At 38.5% G+C, this 19921-nt stretch overlaps 1 protein-coding gene across 1 annotated transcript in view; it reads left to right on the top strand.

Moving 5' to 3' along the window:
• lrrc4ca (leucine rich repeat containing 4C, genome duplicate a) overlaps window positions 1-18926 on the top strand; it is a 55073-nt gene extending 36147 nt beyond the window's left edge. Inside the window, exon 3 of the mRNA XM_038705021.1 lies at window positions 15097-18926. Coding sequence (XP_038560949.1) covers window positions 15148-17094 — 1947 coding nt within the window. The 5' untranslated portion in view covers window positions 15097-15147 and the 3' untranslated portion in view covers window positions 17095-18926. The remainder of the gene's footprint in view (window positions 1-15096) is intronic.
• Window positions 18927-19921: the final 995 nt, after the last annotated feature.

Genomic DNA, 19921 nt, shown 5'->3' with positions numbered 1-19921 from the left:
TTGAACGCCTTGTGTTGTCCCACCTAAAATCCATTACAGACCCACTCCTGGACCCCCTGCAGTTGCCTACAGAGCCAACAGGTCTGTAGATGATGCAGTAAACATGGCCCTTCACTACATCCTCCAGCACCTGGACTCCCCAAGACCCTACGCCAGGATCCTGTTTGTGGATTTCAGTTCTGCTTTTAACACCATCATCCCGGCCCTGCTGCAGGACAAGCTCTCTCAGCTGAACGTGCCTGATTCCACCTGCAGGCACTGACTTCCTGACTGACAGGAAGCAGCTCATGAAGCTGGGAAAACATGTTTCTGATTCCAGGACCATCAGCATCGGCTCCCCTCAAGGCTGCGTTCTTTCCCCCCTTCTCTTCTCCCTGTACACCAACAGCTGCACCTCCAGTAAGCAGTCTGTCAAGCTCCTGAAGTTTGCGGATGACACAACCCTCATTGGGCTCATCTCAGGTGGAGATGTTCGTGGACTTCAGAAAGAGCACAGCCCCACCCTCCCCCATCATCCTGTGGGACTCCCCAGTCACCACTGTGGACTCCTTCCGCTTCCTGGGCAACATCATCTCCCAGGATGTACTTCCTGCAAATTTCTCTGCATATGTAAATATTGTTTCATCTCATGTCGTGCACCGACCTACACATATTTGTTGTTGATTGTTGATCTTTGTTGTTATATATTTTTATGTTGTCAGATTATATATATATATATATATATATATATATATATATATATATATATATATATATATATATATATATATATATTTATATGTACACAGTATTTTCTTCTGTTGCGTTACTTGTGCACGGCACAGACCCAGAATAATGCACATGTATACATCTGCAACGTTGTTCTTCCATTCCATATTTATATATTTCTACATTTATTTATGTTGACTGTATGTTTGTCTACATGTAGCACCTTATCACCACAGCAAATTCCTCGTATGTGTAAAACACTACTTGGCAATAAAGCTCCTTCTGATTCTGAATCTGAAGGTAGACTGTTTATGCTGCTCCCTGATAAAAGAAAAATGTTTCTGCTGATACTTGTTTAGAAAAAACAAAACAAGAAAACAGATTTATATATGTTAACCTGTTGCTCAAAATGTGCCTGTTATGATGTGATGATCGTGGCTCTGGACTCTGATGGTAACTTGTTTTAACAGATAAAAGGAAATGCCTTGGCAGTGTTAAATAGCTTTGGTTTTGTATTTGATTTGATTACATGTTAATTAATGTTTAAGTTGAGATTTACAAGAAATATTTTATTCCTACTATGTAAAGGGAATACTGCTGGTAAAAAGCACCTTATTTTTGGTTAACTGCAGTGGTCTGTATCTGGTCCTTAGTCTCTTGATTTTCCAAATAAATCTTGAGATAATTTTATCCCATTCCTTAAATCCTTTGTCTATAATCTCCACTGGCATAGTCTGAAACAGATACAGCAACCTTGGGAGAATATTCATTTTAATCACCTCCACACTAGAAGTGACACCCAAGAAGGGAATTACGCTCCATCTACAAATATCTGATTTTATTTTACTAATAGGTGGATTATAATTCACTGCTTTTAATTGATTTAAGTCTTGTAGTAGATCAACTCTCAGATACTTCATTGATCCCCAGTCTGTTCCATATCCTTTCTTAATAGCTTAGTCTGGCCTATAATGAAAAGCAAGAACCTGTGTCTTCTGTATATTCAGTTTATAACCAGATAGTGTTGCAAAATCCCTAAGAATTGACACGAGAGCAGGGAAGGACCTTATGGGTCTTGCTAAATATATCAGGACATCATCTGCAAAGAACGCCATCTTTTGCACTCCCCCCTCCATATATATACCTTTTGTATTGTCATTTTGTCATATCCATTGGCTCAGTGGTTCCAGAAAAATGGCAAGGAGAAGAGGACTCACAGAGCAGCCCTGTCGGGTTTATTACATAGAGCTAGTATGGTCTTGATAAACCTCCCATGGAAGTTTAGCCACTCTAACACATTATATAAAAAGTCCCACCTAACAGAGTCAAAGGCCTTTTCTGCATCTAATCCCACAACTATGGCTTCCACCTGTTTTTCAATGACATGGTTCATTACATGTAAAGTGTGCCTGATGTTGTCTTGTGTCTGTCTCTGTCTTATAAACCCTGTCTGAGCTAAGTGAATAATTTCTTCTCTATACGCCTGGCTAAAATAGCGGGGAACAAATGATAATTTTGATTAAGGACACTTAAACACAGGTCTATAGTTATCACATTCCAATTTTCCTCCTTCCATGAATATGGGATGTCTCCCCTCTCCATCACCCAATTAAAAGTATTCCTTAGCAAGGAGGTCAGTGATTGTCTCATTGACCTTGCTAATTTGGGGATTTGCTAGTTTTTAGGTTCGAGATTGCTGTATTTATTTCATCAGCTGTAATTTCTGCTGTCAGGGCCTTCTTCTGTTCCTCTGATACCCGAGGTAAATTTAATATATCTAAAAGTTTTATTATAATATAATAAATAATTTAATATAACTATATAATAATATAACCATTATTTTCCCTCTTAACACAGCTTTACACGCATTCCACAGTACAGGTGGGGACACCTCACCATTGTCGTTGTCCTCTACATATATCTGGATTTCCCTCACCCAATCCTCCTTCATTTGTCCTTTCAATAAGTTTGAGTTCAGTCTCCAGAGTGTTGCTTTCTTGTAATTTGTCAGGCATACACTGGGCTATGATCAGATATATCCATTGTTCCTACCTCACAGTCCTCTACCCTGTATCTCTTTTTGTATACATCAAGAAGTAGTCTAACCTTGAGTATATCGCGTGTGGCATAATGAATGGCATAGTGAATAATTTGTAGATCTGTTAAGAGTGTTTAGAAACTTGTCAAGGGGAATAACCATTTTGGAAAATGGGAAACAATATTTGCACCATAGAGTGCACTGGGTCCTTTAAAATTGCCTCACTTACTTTGGTTCTTTTAAGATCATGCAGAGCAGTTATTGAAGATGATGACCATACTATTACAAATTCATAAACATCAATAAGAGAAGGAAATGGTATTGTGGGTATATTTGGGGCATCCTTTGACTTTTTGCAGGTGTAAATCCATCTAGCTGAAGGAACACAATGAGCGTGCCTTGTAAACAAGTGTATTCATGACAAGGCTGCTGTACTGAAACTGTTTTTATCCAAGGCCAAAATAGAGTACTGTGTATAGTATAGTAACTATAGACAGTAGAGCACTAAGTTTGTGGTGTGTTTGTGTCACAACTGTGTTGATTAATCAGTGAGGCAATACATTAGCAGTTTTAGCTGTAATTATGAGTTATGTTAGTGTGTAGCAGATGCACACTATAGTCTGAAGGATTAAGTGTTAAGAAATGATTTGACAAGGACAGGGAGAGATTCATAGGTCTCACAGGCTTTACTCAATCACAGCATGGCACTAAATGAGAAATGACATGTGGCTGCTTTGATGCATGAGTAACTCTGTAGAGAAAATGAAAAAGAAGTACGATATAAAGTTACCGAAGTGGAAAAAGAAGAGGAACTTTACTCTCAGCAGTGTTTCTATGCTGGTACCTCTGCTCACACTGTAGGAAGACATATCACATTTGTGTTAGGCGTTTATTTTTCATTTTTTTCTCAAAGAGGGCTGCTGGACTGCACACAGAAATACACTTCTGATGTGAACAAAGCTGCAACTCATGCACGTAACGTCCACTACACGTCTGCTCTACTTTTACCTTTTACTTGCAACCACTGTTCCTCTAGGCTGATTATACTGTTTGTCTGTGTTGACCATATGTTGTCATAATTTTTGCGTCTATTATCCCTGCCACAGTAAATCATTCTGGAATTTTCATGGCCGATACAGCAGCAAATCAGGCCCTGACTGCCTGGCCTCTTTGAAATGCTGTTAGATCCCTCGTGTTGCTTTGGACACCCACATACATGTAAAAGTGGTAGTTGTCAGACCTCTTTTAAAGCTAAATGGAATATAAATTATTTAATTTAATTCACATGAATTGTTGTTTTTGTGATTCACTTAGTTCAAAGCTCCTTTTCATGTGTTGTTTCTCTCATTATATCCAACCTTTATATTCGTCCCAGGGGGGGCAGGAGATTTGGGTTTTCTTTATGGAAATTATATTGAATTTGCACAATGAAATCAATTCAATGTTTTTATTCCCTCTAGCCTTTTCCTGTGGAAACACATTTCTAAAAAAACAGCTGGCGACATACATATATTTTCCCCAATATTTACATGTGTTTTTTTAAAGAAAAACATCAATATCCTATGTTCCTTTACAGCTGCAGAAAGTGATAATGTTGTTATGTAAAATTAATAATAATTAAACAATACTTTCTCCCTCAAGCAGCCTCTTTTATTAATTCAGGTAAAGATGCATGATCACCTCTATTTCTTGTAAAGAACTCTTTATTGTAATGACGTGTTTCCAAACCACCAGAGGTCCCCCCACTCTCATTGTTACCATTATAAGATGCATCCAACACATTTTATTTGACATTTGGCTTTTTACTTATTGCTTTTCTTATTGTGAACAGCTACCCTTCTCTTAGCAGATTTTCTGTAGAGCTGACCTTCAGTCTAGCTGATGCTGTAAAGGTATTCTGACACATCAATCAAGGAGGTATTATAAGCATGTGTCCTTGAAGATCAACACTGAATGGTTGTTGAAACCAGTCATATGTTTAGAGAAGGAGAACAGAGGGGTAGAGTTTGTCCAGACATCCAGTTCTGCGCTTTTAATTCACTGATTCGTTGCAGTGGTATAATTCTGCTCTATGTGATACCGTAGAAACCACAACAGTTATTGATTTTGCTAATTAGGCATTAGGCTGCTGCTGGATTGTGTCAGTCCAAAATGTTTATAAGTGGTCATGAATTAAACTCCAAGCCCAATGAATCCATGTACACATTCAATCTTAACAGACTCAAAATGTTATTATTCCAGACATTTTAGCCTCTGGAGTTGTCTCTGGTTAGTAGATATCTCCCTGTCCCCCTCTTATCACACACATTCTCTCAAGCCCAAACACAGGGAAATTGTGCTGCCTTAACGTCTGGGTTCACATCCTCATAATGACCTCTGCACTGCTCGGTTAGTTAGAGTGATTCATGCTAACCCTGAACTCCACCAGACACCGGACTGGCAGCAGTATTACGGACAGACTTGTTCATCCTACATCCTTGAAGAGTAGTTAGCAGCCATTTTCTGCCCACAGCGTCTCCGAAATGTTCACAGGGTGAAGAATGATTTTATCGATACCTCTTGTCACCCACAAGCCCCCACCGCCAACACACTGCTCACTGTGAAACAAGAAGGCTTCACAGCTTGCGAAAATTTGCACATGCTAAAAACACACACCACAGTCACGCTCACATAGAAACACACCTTCTGTTGAAAATCTGTACAGTTGGTGCAAATAATGTTTGTGTTATCTTCTGGAATAATGGGATTCAAAATATTGTGCAGCAAAGACTGAAGAAGTTTAAAATGATTTAAATTAGAAATTATAGCAATCACACTATGGTTCTTCCTAGTGAGACATTGGCTATACAGTCTGGCCACTACTTGTGCATGTACACGTCTGTCCCATTGTGTGAGTGTACCAGCAGATGCACATGTGTACATACCCTTGCATGTATTTTCAAAGCCAGTGACCCTAAAGAAGTTCCTATTCGGGCACTTCTGTCCAAAGGGGCCAATTGAAATTACTGCGGCTCATTTATCAGGAAAATGTGTCCCTCCGGGTGTCATCCTCTGACGGAGGGGGAGGCCAATTGCTGTGTTTCTGTGTAGAAGTGGCCCACACCTGAATAGCAAGTATGGTGCCCTGCAGTAATGATACAGTGTCCTGATCATGCTCGGGTGACACACCACTCTCTCTAGGTAGATACTGGAACTTTGATTCATCCTTGTAAACAGCTAGAGACCGTATGTTTGCATAAAGAAGCGCCGACAGAACTTGTGAAGATAGAAACTGACAGGTAACCCTTTACTTATGAGGTGACAAACACCGTAACCTAAGTGCAAATAACAAAGCACTTTCAATTCAGTTGCAGTCTGAATTATTTCTGTGAATTATGCAGTTTATTCATGTTAGATCATCTCAACAAGATTATGCTTCATTCAGACAAAAACTACCCTCTCCAGTTTACAAAACTCATTTATAAAAGTAATTTTTCAGTACCACTAATTTTTCAGTAACAAAATGTTGTTGCAGAGTAATGTCCAAATGGATCCCTACCATTTGTATCCAAATGATTTATGGATTTGTGTCTTAACCCTGAAGAACCAAATAAGTTCAAGTTTTCTTTTGTTAACACAGTCCAATTAACAGTTGGATAAACACACCAGTCTGTAGAAAATTAGCTTATTGTCTTGAGTAATGTGATAATTAAATGTAAACCTGCTTGGTAGCGTGGATTAAATGCATGCCACATAACTACATTCCAGGTTCAGTTCTGACTTGAGACCCATTGCATGCTATAACCCCTCTCTCTCCCCCATATTTCCTGTCAATATCTATACCTAGGGTTGCTTTCAAAATGGGGACTGCTTTGTTTGTACAGTAACTTCCTAATACATTTTCATGCAGGGAATGCTGGTTAAATCTCTATTTGCAAGTTGAATCAAATTAATTTCACCATCGTGTTGTGGATGAGACAGACAAGCTGTGAGTGAAAGGACGTCAGGCTCTGGGCAGGGGAGCAGCTGTCAGTTTGTCTCACTTGGCTAGTTAGCATCAATTCAAAGAACTCTACTTGTCTATTTCAATTCACTGGTTAAAACAAAAGAAAAAGAGCTACAGTATGACCATCTTCAGTTTCTGAAGATGAAATTGAACTCTAAACAAGTTAGATATTTATGGAAAATTTATAAGAATATGACATTTTTGTAACTGTACAATCTGTATTCACCCTATACACAAATTTTAAAAATGCACTGTGGATTGTTCTGTGTGTATACGTGTATGTAGGCTATATATATCTATAAATGACTGTAGAATATTGTTTTATTTTATATGTTATCATATTTTAATTGATTATCTGTTAAGATATGTGTGGGTAGCATGAAGGGACTACAAACTTCTTTTCATTATATAGCCTTGTGTAGTATAATGATCAACTACCTTGTTTCTTGTATCTTAAAATCAACGAGATATGGAAAATACACAAAAAACATCTTATCTGTGACCATGAATGCCAGTATCAAATAAAAAAACTGTAGTGTAGCTTTATGGAGGCCACACTCAAAACTGACAAAATAAACAGTTGCAATAGGCTGGCTAATTAGTGCATATTTAGTGATCATTTACAGATAATATACAGCTTGCTAAGCAAGTTTGCTGATGTGTTTGTGCATGTAGGTGGTTGGTGCTATGTGAGGGAGATCAAGAGGTTATCTGCAGAAGAAACACATACTTAATTATTAATAGTTTGTGTGTATGTGAAAAGAGCTTTGTGCTTTTTGTGAGAAAGACTCATGTTAACCCCCAAAGCCTGGTGCTTTCCGCTGTGTATTAATTACATCTACCTAAAGAAATTATTATGTAATGTTGTTGATAGAGGGCTGCAGGAGGTAATTTGAAATAAATTACTTTAGTACAACGTCAGTATGCTGCAGGGTTTATTTATTAATAATTATAGAGAAAATAAATGAAAGTTCAATACACAAAAGAGATGGTGTATTTTAAATACAGACAAATAAATAAAAGAGAAATCTTCAACTTCTTTTCTAAGTCTCTACTATCCTCATAGAAATAATATGTTATATATATTATATATAATATTATATATATAATATATATATATAATAATATGTTACCATTTTATCCGTCAGGACAAGTAATAAGTGAGATTTATGCATAATTATGATGATATCTTCAATTAATGTAGAAGGGTGAGACAAAGAAATAAATTCAAAACACAGTGACAAAGTGTTTTCAGCTTCACAATATTAACACAACTGTCCCTGACAATGGCTCAAGGGGTGGATCTCGTATCCTGTCTTAACCCTAGTGAAATATTAATATACTGGTAAAGAAGCAGTAATAAAATAAGACTACATGGTAGAATTCACAATATAGGAGAGAAGGAAAAACAGGGGAAGGTTTGTGATGCATGTGGTGGGTCTCCATCCCACACTGGAATCCATAAAGGATTCTGGTTTATATTTGGAGCCGTTGCAAGATTGCTGGCATTATCAAGAAGTGACCTGATTTGATTTATATCTCATTAATCTCTTTCTCTCTCTCTCTCTCCCTCTCTCTCTCTCTGTAGCATACATGCTGACCTTCCTTTTTCACACATTTCTCTCTGTCAGTCTCATCTCATGCAATGTGAAAGACAACTTCTGTCAGTCAAATAAAAGTTCATAATCAGAGGGCACTCATGCATTAACTGAGTGAAGAAAGCCTCAGGCGAGTACACGCTCACTTTCCCCACCATTCCAATGAAGCCATGATTGTGTTGGTAAAGACTGAAGACAGGAAATGTTTTTTGACTTTGTAAAGAGAGCAGAAGAAAATCACTCAGTGCTTTTTGCCAAGCAGCGGCGTCACCAGACCTATTTTAGGGGGCTTTAGCCCCACTAGAATTTCCTGTAGTTGTGCTAAATAATTCATTCTGCCTTTTCTGACTAATTTATAATGCAAAAATGCGATACAGACTCCAGAATTACTGTACTCATGAAAAGGGCTAGGAGCAGGACACAGTGGAAACTGCTGTGCAGCACAATGTGAATCCAGAATCCAGAATTCCAGCCTTGCATTCAGCCACACACAAAAAAGAAAGGTATGATAAAACATGGGACTTCTACAAGTTATGTGTGTCTAAAATACATTTAAATATAAATAGCATAGAGAGACACATGATTATCTGAATAGATGTACACTGTTCGTAAAACCACGGTAGGTTATTAGGGTGTGTGCTTTAGGTGATTAACTCACAGGTTCTTCCTAATGTATAATCCAATAATCTAATTCCACTGTCTAACCATAAACATAAGACTGGCTGATTTTATACAAACAAGCATTTTGAAATAGCTTCAGCTGAATTTCACCCAGTTACCTGATGGGTAGGCTGACTCTTAAAAGTGTCAAAATCGTAGTTGAAAATAACCCCAATCTTTTGTTAAATTATTCATTCTCTAAACTAAAAGTTTATATGAATTTAACACAGCTGATTTACATAATATCACACAATATTATATGTTGTTAGATATGCAATATGTGGTCATTGATTTTCTACATTCTCTTAATGAGAAGGACAGCTGAGCAAAATCAGCACAATGGCTGTTGTATTCATGCAGTATGAGTATTGATTTGTTGTGTCATGCTAAAAGATAAGTTTCCTCTTTCTATGGCTGTCAATGCTAATTCCAATTAGATAACTTAAATAAGTCTGGTGGTAGATCCTCAGGGAGGGTTTGTGGGAAAAGGAGTAAAGAGCTTGTTGATGCAACTACACCCAGATGTAAGGAGTAATCTGGCACTGTTTCTACATTTTAAAAACTGTCAGCCATAGTGTTTTGCAACAGCCTTAGTCTATTGTAAGAGAGGTTGGGGTCAATTTAACTAAGAGTCTATGTGTGTGTTGTGGTGTCCGAACAATAACGATGCGATGATGTGTTGAGAGGAAACCCGCTTGACACTGTTCTTGATCATAAAAATTTATTAAATCAAAGAGTTCAGCATCAATTACAAGCTCTGCAGAAGCTTGGAGAGTGACCCAGCCCGATGGCCACTCTGTCTCTCTGTACATCAAACATAGCTTTTATAGGATATGTTTAGGTATCTGTTAGGTACCATAGAAGGGTTTGAGTCTGCAAAGTAAAAGGTCAAACCCATAGAAGGGTACAGTACTATCTTGAGGTCACAAAACAAGTGGTTAGAGGTCAAATTCTATAGAAGGGTTCAGTCCCTACATAACCACCAATCACTACTCTCCCCGTAGAACACCTCCCCAAAGGTCACTGACCCTCTGTCTTGCTGCTACAGTGCTTATTTTGAACTGTTATGAGTCAAATACATAAGTATTGGATACTACAGTGTCAATTTACATGCAAATTTTTACTAATTATTTCATACATAATGACTTTCTATTGATTTATATGCTGATGACACAATGTTATACGTTCTTGTGAAATCAAATGCAAATCCAAGCAATGTGTAGTTTTAAAGTTTTTTTGGGAAACTTAACTCAGAAATATCCTTACTATCAGATCACTATCTTAATATCATAATATGTATGATAGTTCTAACTAAAAGATTATCCTCTTTAATAGAATATATGTATTATATGAATTCACACTGAGGCAAATTTTGATGTGAGCTGTATAATGTTGTGCTTTTTTGTCATCTTTGCTGCTAAACAGCTGTGTAGCAACATACAGTTTATTTGAATGGTTGGCTTCAGTTTAGATTGTTTCAGTTTCATAAACCAGAAATTAGTTCAGAAATGTTGCAGATCTTGCTCTTCAATCGTCTGTAGCCCTGCTAATCTGGGTCATGCTTTAGTACTGTCTACCAGACAAAGAGAGCAGTTCATAATCTGTTAGGACAAAAGTTCAAAAAGAAAAGAAAATTCATTCATTTCTTAATCTCATTTTCCTTATCTCTTTCGATCTAATTCCTTCACCACACTATATAAATCCAATTTTGTTGCTTTCATTGTCAGTGTGAGGATTGTTTTGCTTTGTACATCAACATCATCTTTTTCTGCTGCCACAATTTGTATCTTGTTCCGCTGATTCATTGTTTATCTCTTTTCAAGGTTTGATCTCTTGAAAAGGAGGATGAGTAAATAGTAGAATAAGATACAGTTACTCACAAATCCAAAATGTGCAGCATATTTTCTAGTGGGTCATATTATTGATGCAATTTCACCTTGAATAAAAAGTTATTTGTGCCAAAAATATTCCTGGAAATCTTCACTTTTATTATAACTCACTGCAGGGTCTGTAGAACATGGAAGCAGCAGCCTCATATTGTATTATACCATAGTCAACTGTTTAGTGCAAAGCTTTAATTCTTAATAAATTAAAGCTGCCATAATGGAATGATTTTCAGCCTGGTGTGTGATCCCTTTAACAGTTGCCTGGTACCCTGCATGAAAACATTATTTTTCCACCCTCAGGCTTTTCCTGCTTGGAATTTGAATTTTGTAATTGAAGAATTAATGAAGTCCGTAATCAAGCAATTAATCAGTAGTTACTGTAATAGCCTGCTTGTTCTTAAGTGAAGAGCTTTCTGTTGCAGATTAGGCTGTGTATTGAACATACTATATAGAAACAGAACATACTGTAATCTCACAAAAGCATTTATGAAGATGATTTATTTGATTCTGTTCAGAAATCAGTTGTCATGCTAATGCTGTTACACTTGTGTGTTTGTTTGTGTGTGTGTGTGTGTGTGTGTGTGTGTGTGTATCAGCCTATTGTACAGTAAAGTCTTTATCTGTAGTATTTGCCAACACTGGGAAAAAAGGTGTTCTAGACTATTTACATCAACCATTCTCAATTTTTAAATGTCACACACCATTTTCACATTTTATAATTTTCTTAATTTGTTTTTTGTTTATCTTTGATTACCCTGTTAAAATATGACAGCCATTTCCCTTTATTATAACATCCGAACTAAATCCTCTTGTAGTCTCTTATAGGTTTAATGATTACTCTGTTTATAGATTAAAAGCTGTTTGTGTGACAGTCAGAGTTCTCTTCGTGAGAAATTTTGAGATTTTCTATAGCTATTTATAGCCTAAAAACACATACGCCAGTGCTTATCTCTGTCATTTCACTGCAGGTTGTAACTCTAGTTCTTTCTGTGTGAAGTTCAAATTTTTTCTTGAAGGTTCACATTGATTTTCTGAATGTGCTCCAGTTTCCTCCCACATTCAAAAACATTCAGGTCAGATGGATTAGAGACTCTGTAAATGTTTCTCTTTATCTGTGTTAGCTCTGTGACTCACTTCCGACCTGCCCAGAGTGTTTCCCTGTCTTTCATTTAGAGAGGGAAAACAGCTTTCTATGACAGTGATGAAAAAAATATTTAAGAATGAATTGTGACAACTATATGATAATAGAAATGATGTTGAAACTGTCATTGCACTACTCAAATAATGATGTTGTTATACCATCTCAACATTTGCATATGGCAATAATACTGTATATGAATTAGTTTGTGAACACTGCAGCTATAATCTAGTCTTTAACTGTAAATTAGTGAACATATACTTTAGTTCAGTCCCATTAACATTAGTAGGTACTGATAAGTTTGCAGGGGTGTCATACCTGAACACTGAAGATAATGTAATTAGCTATAGTATTTATTTTATGTTAGTAGTGTAATATTAAGAAATGTCTTAATGGATCTATATTTCTACTGGAGGTAGATATTGATATTTAATATTGGAACCCATCTATAAATTTGATCTCAAATCTAATTCTTCTCAGCTGTCTCTATATGACTCTCAGCCAAAGTTGTATCTGCTGGGATTTAAATTCAATCTGAAATGCCATCTAACTAAAATAGAGGTTTTGTCTGTATGTTTGATTGATTTTCTTCCCCCGATCAACTTAACATTTGGCGGGTGAATTGCTGAGGACCCAAGGAAATGTGGTGTCAAGTACAAGCTCTTGATCTATGGGACATACAGTATTTATTAGTTACTACCTGCAAAAGTACTAAGTCGTGCATTGAGGGGGGATCCTTATTAACTGTTTTACCACTGAACAGCATGTCTGGTTCAGCTTGCTGTCTGTCGCTCGCTACTGTACATTCATGAACAGATGAATAAAGAGAGCCTGAAGATGTTACATTGTAGTCTTACTATCTGTATGCACGGAGGTCTGACCATTTCCTCAACAACCGTTCCTCTGATTGACTTCACATTTGGCGGATGTATTGCTCATGACCCACAGAAGTGGAGTGTAATGTGTGAAGTTCTCAACTTGCAAACAGCAATACCAAAGGTCAAGCAATTGGGTCATTCCAAACGGGCACATTTTGAACAGGCACTGCAGAGGTCTCAATAATTTAGATGTACTATATGTTGATGTTCACTTGTAGTGATATATGACTGATTACTGCTTTGCTGTCTTTATGAATTCAATTATTGCTAAGGTCATTCTACATATGTGTATGTGTGTGTGCATATATATATATACATACATATATACACACATATATATATATATATATATATATATATATATATATATATATATATATATATATATAATGTATAGTGTTAGTGAGCACTACTCCTTTTCCGAGATAATCCATCCACCTCACAGGTGTGGCATATCAAGATGCTGATCAGACAACATGGGTATTGCACAGGTGTGGCTTAGGCTGGCCACAATAAAAGGCCACTGGAAAATGTGCAGTTTCACTGTATTGGGTGGGTCCGGGGGTTCTGGAAACCAGTCAATATCTGGTGTGACCACCATTTACCACGCAGTGCAACATATCTCCTTCACATAGAGTTTATCAGGTTGTTGATTGTGGCCTGTGTGTTTGTCCACTCCTCTTCAATGGCTGTGTGAAGTTGCAGTCAGGTCCAGACCCCAATGAGGACGACGAGCATGCAAATGAGCTTCCCTGAGACGGTTCCTGTCAGTCTGTGCAGAAATTCTTTGGTTATGCAAACCAATTGTTGAAGCAGCTGTCCAGGTGGCTGGTCTCGGACGATCTTGGAAGTGAAAATGCTGGATGTGGCTGTCCTTGGGTGGTGCAGTTACATGTGGTCTGTGGTTGTGAGGCTGGTTGGATGTCCCGCCAAATTCTCACTCACTCTCGCTTATGGTAGAGAAATGAACATTCAGTTCACAGTCAACAGCTCTGGTGGAAATTCCTGCAGTCAGCATGCCAATTGCACGCTCCCTCAAAACATCTGTGGCGTTGTGCTGTGTGATTCAACTGCACATTTTCGAGTGGCCTTTTATTGTGGCCAGCCATAGCCACAGCTGATGATGAATGGGGGCAAAAACAAAAGTGCTGCGTTTATAATTTTGTTCAGTATATATACATACATACAGTATCTCACAAAATTGAGTCCACCCCTCACATTTTTGTAAATATTTAATTATATCTTTTCATGTGACACACAGAAGAAATTACACTTTGCTACAATGTAAAGTAGTGAGTGTACAGCTTGAATAACAATGTACATTTGCTGTCCCTTCAAAATAACACATCACACAGCCATTAATGTCTAAACCGCTGGCCACCCACCACAAATTATATTTTAAGGCTTTTCAGGTTTCAGGTTTATTTCTAACTTCACTTCAAGAAGTTGCAGTTTTTCTCTACTGTATGAATGGTACCTTTTTAAACCATTTTTCACTGTACAACAATGAAAACATGAACAAATTTGAGGAATACTGCTATTCAGGTATGAATGAAATAGACATTTGGTCATCATTATTTCGAGTCTCTCTTGCACACAATAAATCTTAATCAAGGAATACATTGTTTGTATTCCCACAGTTTCCTCTGGCAGAGTTACACAAACAAATTCCCCGGCCTCATTTTGGCTTTCTTGTTCGACATCCCAGTCACATACGTGCCTTTGAGGAACTGTGACTTGTAATCAGACGTTTCCTGATATCTCGACTCGACTGAAGGACTTGTGGGTGGCAAGCATCCTTATTATTTATGTCCCCCCAGTCTCAAATATAAATCACATAACACAGCAGTCATAGCTGCTTTTGTTCCCTCCCCTCCTCCTCCTACAGAGATACAGTACAGAAGTCAGCAGCTTCATTGTGATTTTATTTTATGTGACTAAGATTGAGAGTGTGAGGAGGACAGAGCACCCAGAAACAGAAATGGATATAAGGCACAGCATCAAGGTTGCAAGCTTGAGTGTATGCATGTATATATGTGTGATTATTAGTTGCTGCAACAGATCCATAAACCTAAAGAATATCTTTTGGTGAAAATTTAAATTTTCTTTACTTATTATAAGTGACACATGAAAAACATGCATTACACCTGTGCATTCAATTATCTAATGCGTCTCTTCTCTTCTCTGTCTCTCATTTCATTCTAGTGAGCCCAAATCCTCTTTCCAAAGAGTGGAAGACCAGTCAATGAATTATGAATGTTAAACAAGATGACCTCCTCTCAGAAGCAGCAGATGATGCGAGGTCCTAGGTGGAACCGGGCCTTGTCCGACCCTTTGTTTGTGCTGCTTCTGGCCCTCCAGCTGCTGGTGGTGGCAGGGCTGGTACGCGCTCAGACGTGCCCCTCTGTCTGCTCCTGTAGTAACCAGTTCAGCAAAGTCATCTGCACCCGGCGAGGCCTGCGAGATGTCCCAGATGGCATCTCTACCAACACACGCTACCTGAATCTGCAAGAAAATCTCATTCAAGTCATAAAGGTGGACAGCTTCAAGCACCTAAGACATCTGGAGATCCTGCAGCTGAGCAAAAATCACATACGCAAAATTGAGCTGGGAGCCTTCAATGGACTAGCCAGCCTCAATACCTTGGAGCTTTTTGATAACCGCCTCACTACTATCCCAAACGGGGCATTTGAGTACCTGTCCAAACTAAAGGAGCTTTGGCTAAGGAATAACCCCATAGAGAGCATTCCCTCCTATGCTTTCAACAGAGTGCCCTCATTACGGCGGTTGGACCTTGGGGAGCTCAAACGGCTCTCCTACATATCTGAGGGGGCCTTTGAAGGGCTGAGCAATCTGCGCTACTTAAATCTTGGAATGTGCAATCTGAGGGAAATTCCCAACCTTATTCCCCTGGTTAAGCTGGATGAACTGGAGATGTCAGGGAACCAGCTCACTGTCATCCGACCTGGCTCTTTCAAAGGGCTCATTCATTTACAGAAGCTATGGATGATGCATGCCCAGATCCAGACCATAGAAAGGAACTCTTTTGATGACCTGCAGTCACTAGTGGAGCTCAATCTAGCCCATAACAACCTTACCCTATTGCCCCATGATCTCTTCACTCCATTACATCACCTCGAGAGGGTGCACTTGCACCACAACCCGTGGAATTGTAACTGTGACATCCTCTGGCTAAGCTGGTGGCTTAAGGAGATGGTACCAGCAAACACGAGCTGCTGTGCCCGCTGCAGCTCACCCTCCAACCATAAGGGGCGATACATTGGTGAGCTGGACCAGAACTACTTTCACTGTTATGCTCCTGTTATTGTGGAGCCTCCCGCAGACCTAAATGTGACAGAGGGAAGCGCTGCAGAGTTGAAATGCAGAGCCAGCTCCTTGACCTCAGTAAGCTGGATTACACCCAATGGTTCCATCATGACACACGGTGCATACAAGGTCAGAATCTCTGTGCTGAATGATGGCACTCTGAACTTTACCAATGTTACCATGCAGGACACAGGTACTTATACATGTATGGTGAGTAATTCTGCAGGTAACACAACAGCATCTGCCACACTCAATGTGTCCTCTACAGAGAATAGTAGCTTCAGCTACTTCACCACAGTGACAGTGGAGACCATAGAAACGCCACATAATGAAGGCTTCACCACTACTGTGCAACAGAAGGTGGGCCCCACCCCCTCTGCTGGTACGTGGGAGTCTGTTTCGCCCACCTCTACAACTACCACCACAGTCCGGATCCCACTCTCCACTCGCGCCACAGAGAAGACTTACACAATCCCTGTCACAGAGCTGGGTGGGGAGGGCTCACTGAATGGCTTGGATGAAGTAATGAAGACAACCAAGATCATAATTGGCTGCTTTGTTGCAATCACACTCATGGCAGCTGTCATGCTGATCATCTTCTACAAGATGCGCAAACAGCACCACCAGCAGAACCAGCATGCACCTACACGCACCATTGAGATCATCAATGTGGATGAGGACTGTGTAACAGGAGGCCCAGGCATGGAGGGCCACCTGACTCTGCCTCCTCTTGAGCACGAGCACCTAAACCATTATAACACCTATAAAACAGCATACAACCATGCCTCCACTATCAACTCCATACACAGCTCAGCGCACGAACCTTTGTTAATCCGGGCCAGCTCAAAAGACAATGTACAAGAGACCCAAATCTAATCCTTTTTTTTTTTCAAAACAAGACATTATAAAGCTGATGGAATTACATAAAGACATTACTGACTGGAAATTACTGACAACTGGTTGCAAGGACTGTGGCTCAAACGTGAGGTTTAGAAACGTGGTGTGGCAAATCAGTGACTGGTGATGTTTATTCAATGACTTTGGGAATTAGGGTATGTCTACTGTTTCAAAAAGTGTCTTTACAAAACAGAAGTTATTTATTTAAGAAAAAAAACTAGTGTGGTTAAATCAAGAAAAAACTGTATTCTGCAATTATTTTTTCAGCATTTAATTAATTTTTTTTCTTCTATTCATTTCACAGGATTGGTTTACTAATATGCTTTCAAACTCTGTTTGAAGACATATGTCAAAGACAAACTCCTGAAGCAAATTATTGTTCTGTTTTTGGTAAACTGCAGACTTTAGATCCGATGAGATAGTAACCTCATTTTCCCCATGTATCAAAGGAATCTAGAGCACATTAGTGATGTTCTCCAGCTGTGGATTAAGTGATGAAATCTTTTGTGACCATCTGTAACTGAGATGAATTAAACACTTGTTCATTATTTTACAGTGAATGACAGAACTGTCAGTGATGAAATTTGATCATAATTCACAGTTTAATTATATCTGTCACATACATAGTAGCCACTCTTTGCTCTGTCATCAATAGACTGAGGGGAATATGCCCTACCTTCTGATATTGTAAAAGTTGAGTCTCACTGTTAGAAGTGCATTTTAGCTAAATTAAATTCTATTGATTAACTATAAAAGAAACTTACATTTGTCTTTGTGTTGCTAATGTATATGGAAAATATAAATTTATCCCTAATCTCCACTTGTTTTCACTCAACTTCCCAGTTTCGCCGAGATATCTTCTGATTGTTATAGAGGACATTAATAACATTAAGACCTATTTAGATTCTGAAGTTCATGATATAGGACCAGCATTAATGGGTATTTTAGAATCGGCATAATTGTGATTGCAAAAATAGGGAAAGATGTAAAGATCAGAAATCTCGTGAAAAATATAGATGCTCTCAAATTCATGGCCTCACCTTTACCTTACGGTGCTTTGTACTGTTTCATATGAAAATGATTCCTTTGAAGCCACCTTTTTCATGCTGGTACCCCTTACCTCATCTGCAGTACTGCAGGAGTGTTGTCAGAAGCAGACTGATGAGCTAAAGAAAGAGTGTTAACCCTTTATACAGCTGTCTGAGCACATCGCCTGTCATCTGTGTGCCACATTTCCAAATGGGCAGTGCCTGGCAGCCCCAGATTCACACCCTGCCCCTGCCAACCACAGGACTTGGCCCTGAGCAGCAGGGCTTATGCTGCGGGAGGCTTTAGGGAGAATGTGTGGGATCGGGCATCAACCAGATGTTTGGGTTGCACCCGCCTCTTTCCATCTCCCTTAGCGACAACACAATTTCCATTTTAATTGATGTGCTCATGGGCGTTGGATGTGTCCCCACTGTGAAAAATGGTGCCAGGCACCACAAATGCAGTGCTTAGGCAGACATTTGTCAGTCACTTAGGGAGATGCCCCAGGTTTTTTCCTGCCCTAACAGTAAATTCTATAAGAAGGGTCAGGCCACTGTCATGCTTTATTCTGTTTTGTTTTCATTATATCATGGTTTTAACAATAAGGAAGTATATAAAGGACAATTACAGATAGTGGCGTGTACTTTTTATGGAGTCACAATGCACACCACTAACCTTAAAGCTAGAGTGGTACTCCACCCATAATTCACAGTATGTTCCAAGTTTCAAAAACTCATCTTCTATAGACTTGAAAGGTGATATATATGATTTGCCATTTTATATATATATATATATATATATATATATATATATATATATATATATATATATACATATATGAGATGCTGTTATCACTTGGAATCATGGTGGTTACGGTGGATTCCAATGGTGGCAATGGTGGAGAAATAAAGTATTAACACATCAACAGAAACTTTTCAAACAACCCATGCTGCAATGTCACTGCGGTCCATCTGTATCCTCCGTTGGTTTCAAATAATCACATTTAATTTTAGCAACACTATCAAGCTTACGAGCTGTAATGGTTCTAGGTTCATTCATGTTACGGCGATCATGTCCTGCCCATCCATTGGTCAAAACCACTCTAAACTATACTGGCTAGTTCCCACATTCAAGAATAAAGACAAGTTAACAAAATGTCATAAGGTGGACATAGCTATAAACCTTTTACAGCCACCTTTAAAGCCTTCATGGAGTGGGTGCTTTCTAATGTGCTGCACACAATAACATGAGGTCCCCAAATAATTTGAGTCCAGACTGAACGATTATATATTTTATATATATTATATAATTGATTACTCCATATCATGTTTGTTTTCTTTCATCACCCAGACACTATTTATCCCATAATTACTCTTCTGTGGAGTTCGGCACATTTGTAAACCATAGAATGACCTGGGTGCGTGTCATTTAGTCTGTGTTTGATTTCCTAGTTGTGGGATGTGGATCACAATTCTACTCAGTTTACGTAAGAGAGTATAACCATCCTCCCTTTTTGCCTTTAGTTGGAGGTAAACTGTCTGAAAATTTAAATCGTAAATTTGTTGCATTTTAGTCGAGCTGTCTCATGTATGTAAGATATCTAAATATTTTTGGGTTTGGGGTATTTTTTCACATTCTTTCCTTTTTTTCTGAGATTGAATGCTGTTCTAGTGTTAGATTTATATAAAATACATTTTGAGAATAAAACAAAAACAAAAATTTTTAAATTTTGATTTTACATGTGCCAACAACCTGTTCTAAAAGTGAAAAATAGAAA

The sequence above is a fragment of the Micropterus salmoides genome, unplaced genomic scaffold, assembly GCF_014851395.1.
Source record: "Micropterus salmoides isolate LMB-PRFRI ecotype aquatic unplaced genomic scaffold, ASM1485139v1 Ms_hic_scaffold_8, whole genome shotgun sequence".
Classification (NCBI taxonomy): Eukaryota; Metazoa; Chordata; class Actinopteri; order Centrarchiformes; family Centrarchidae; genus Micropterus; species Micropterus salmoides.
The sequence above is the reverse complement of the archived record's forward strand: the minus strand, read 5'-3'. Positions and strand labels throughout refer to the sequence as shown.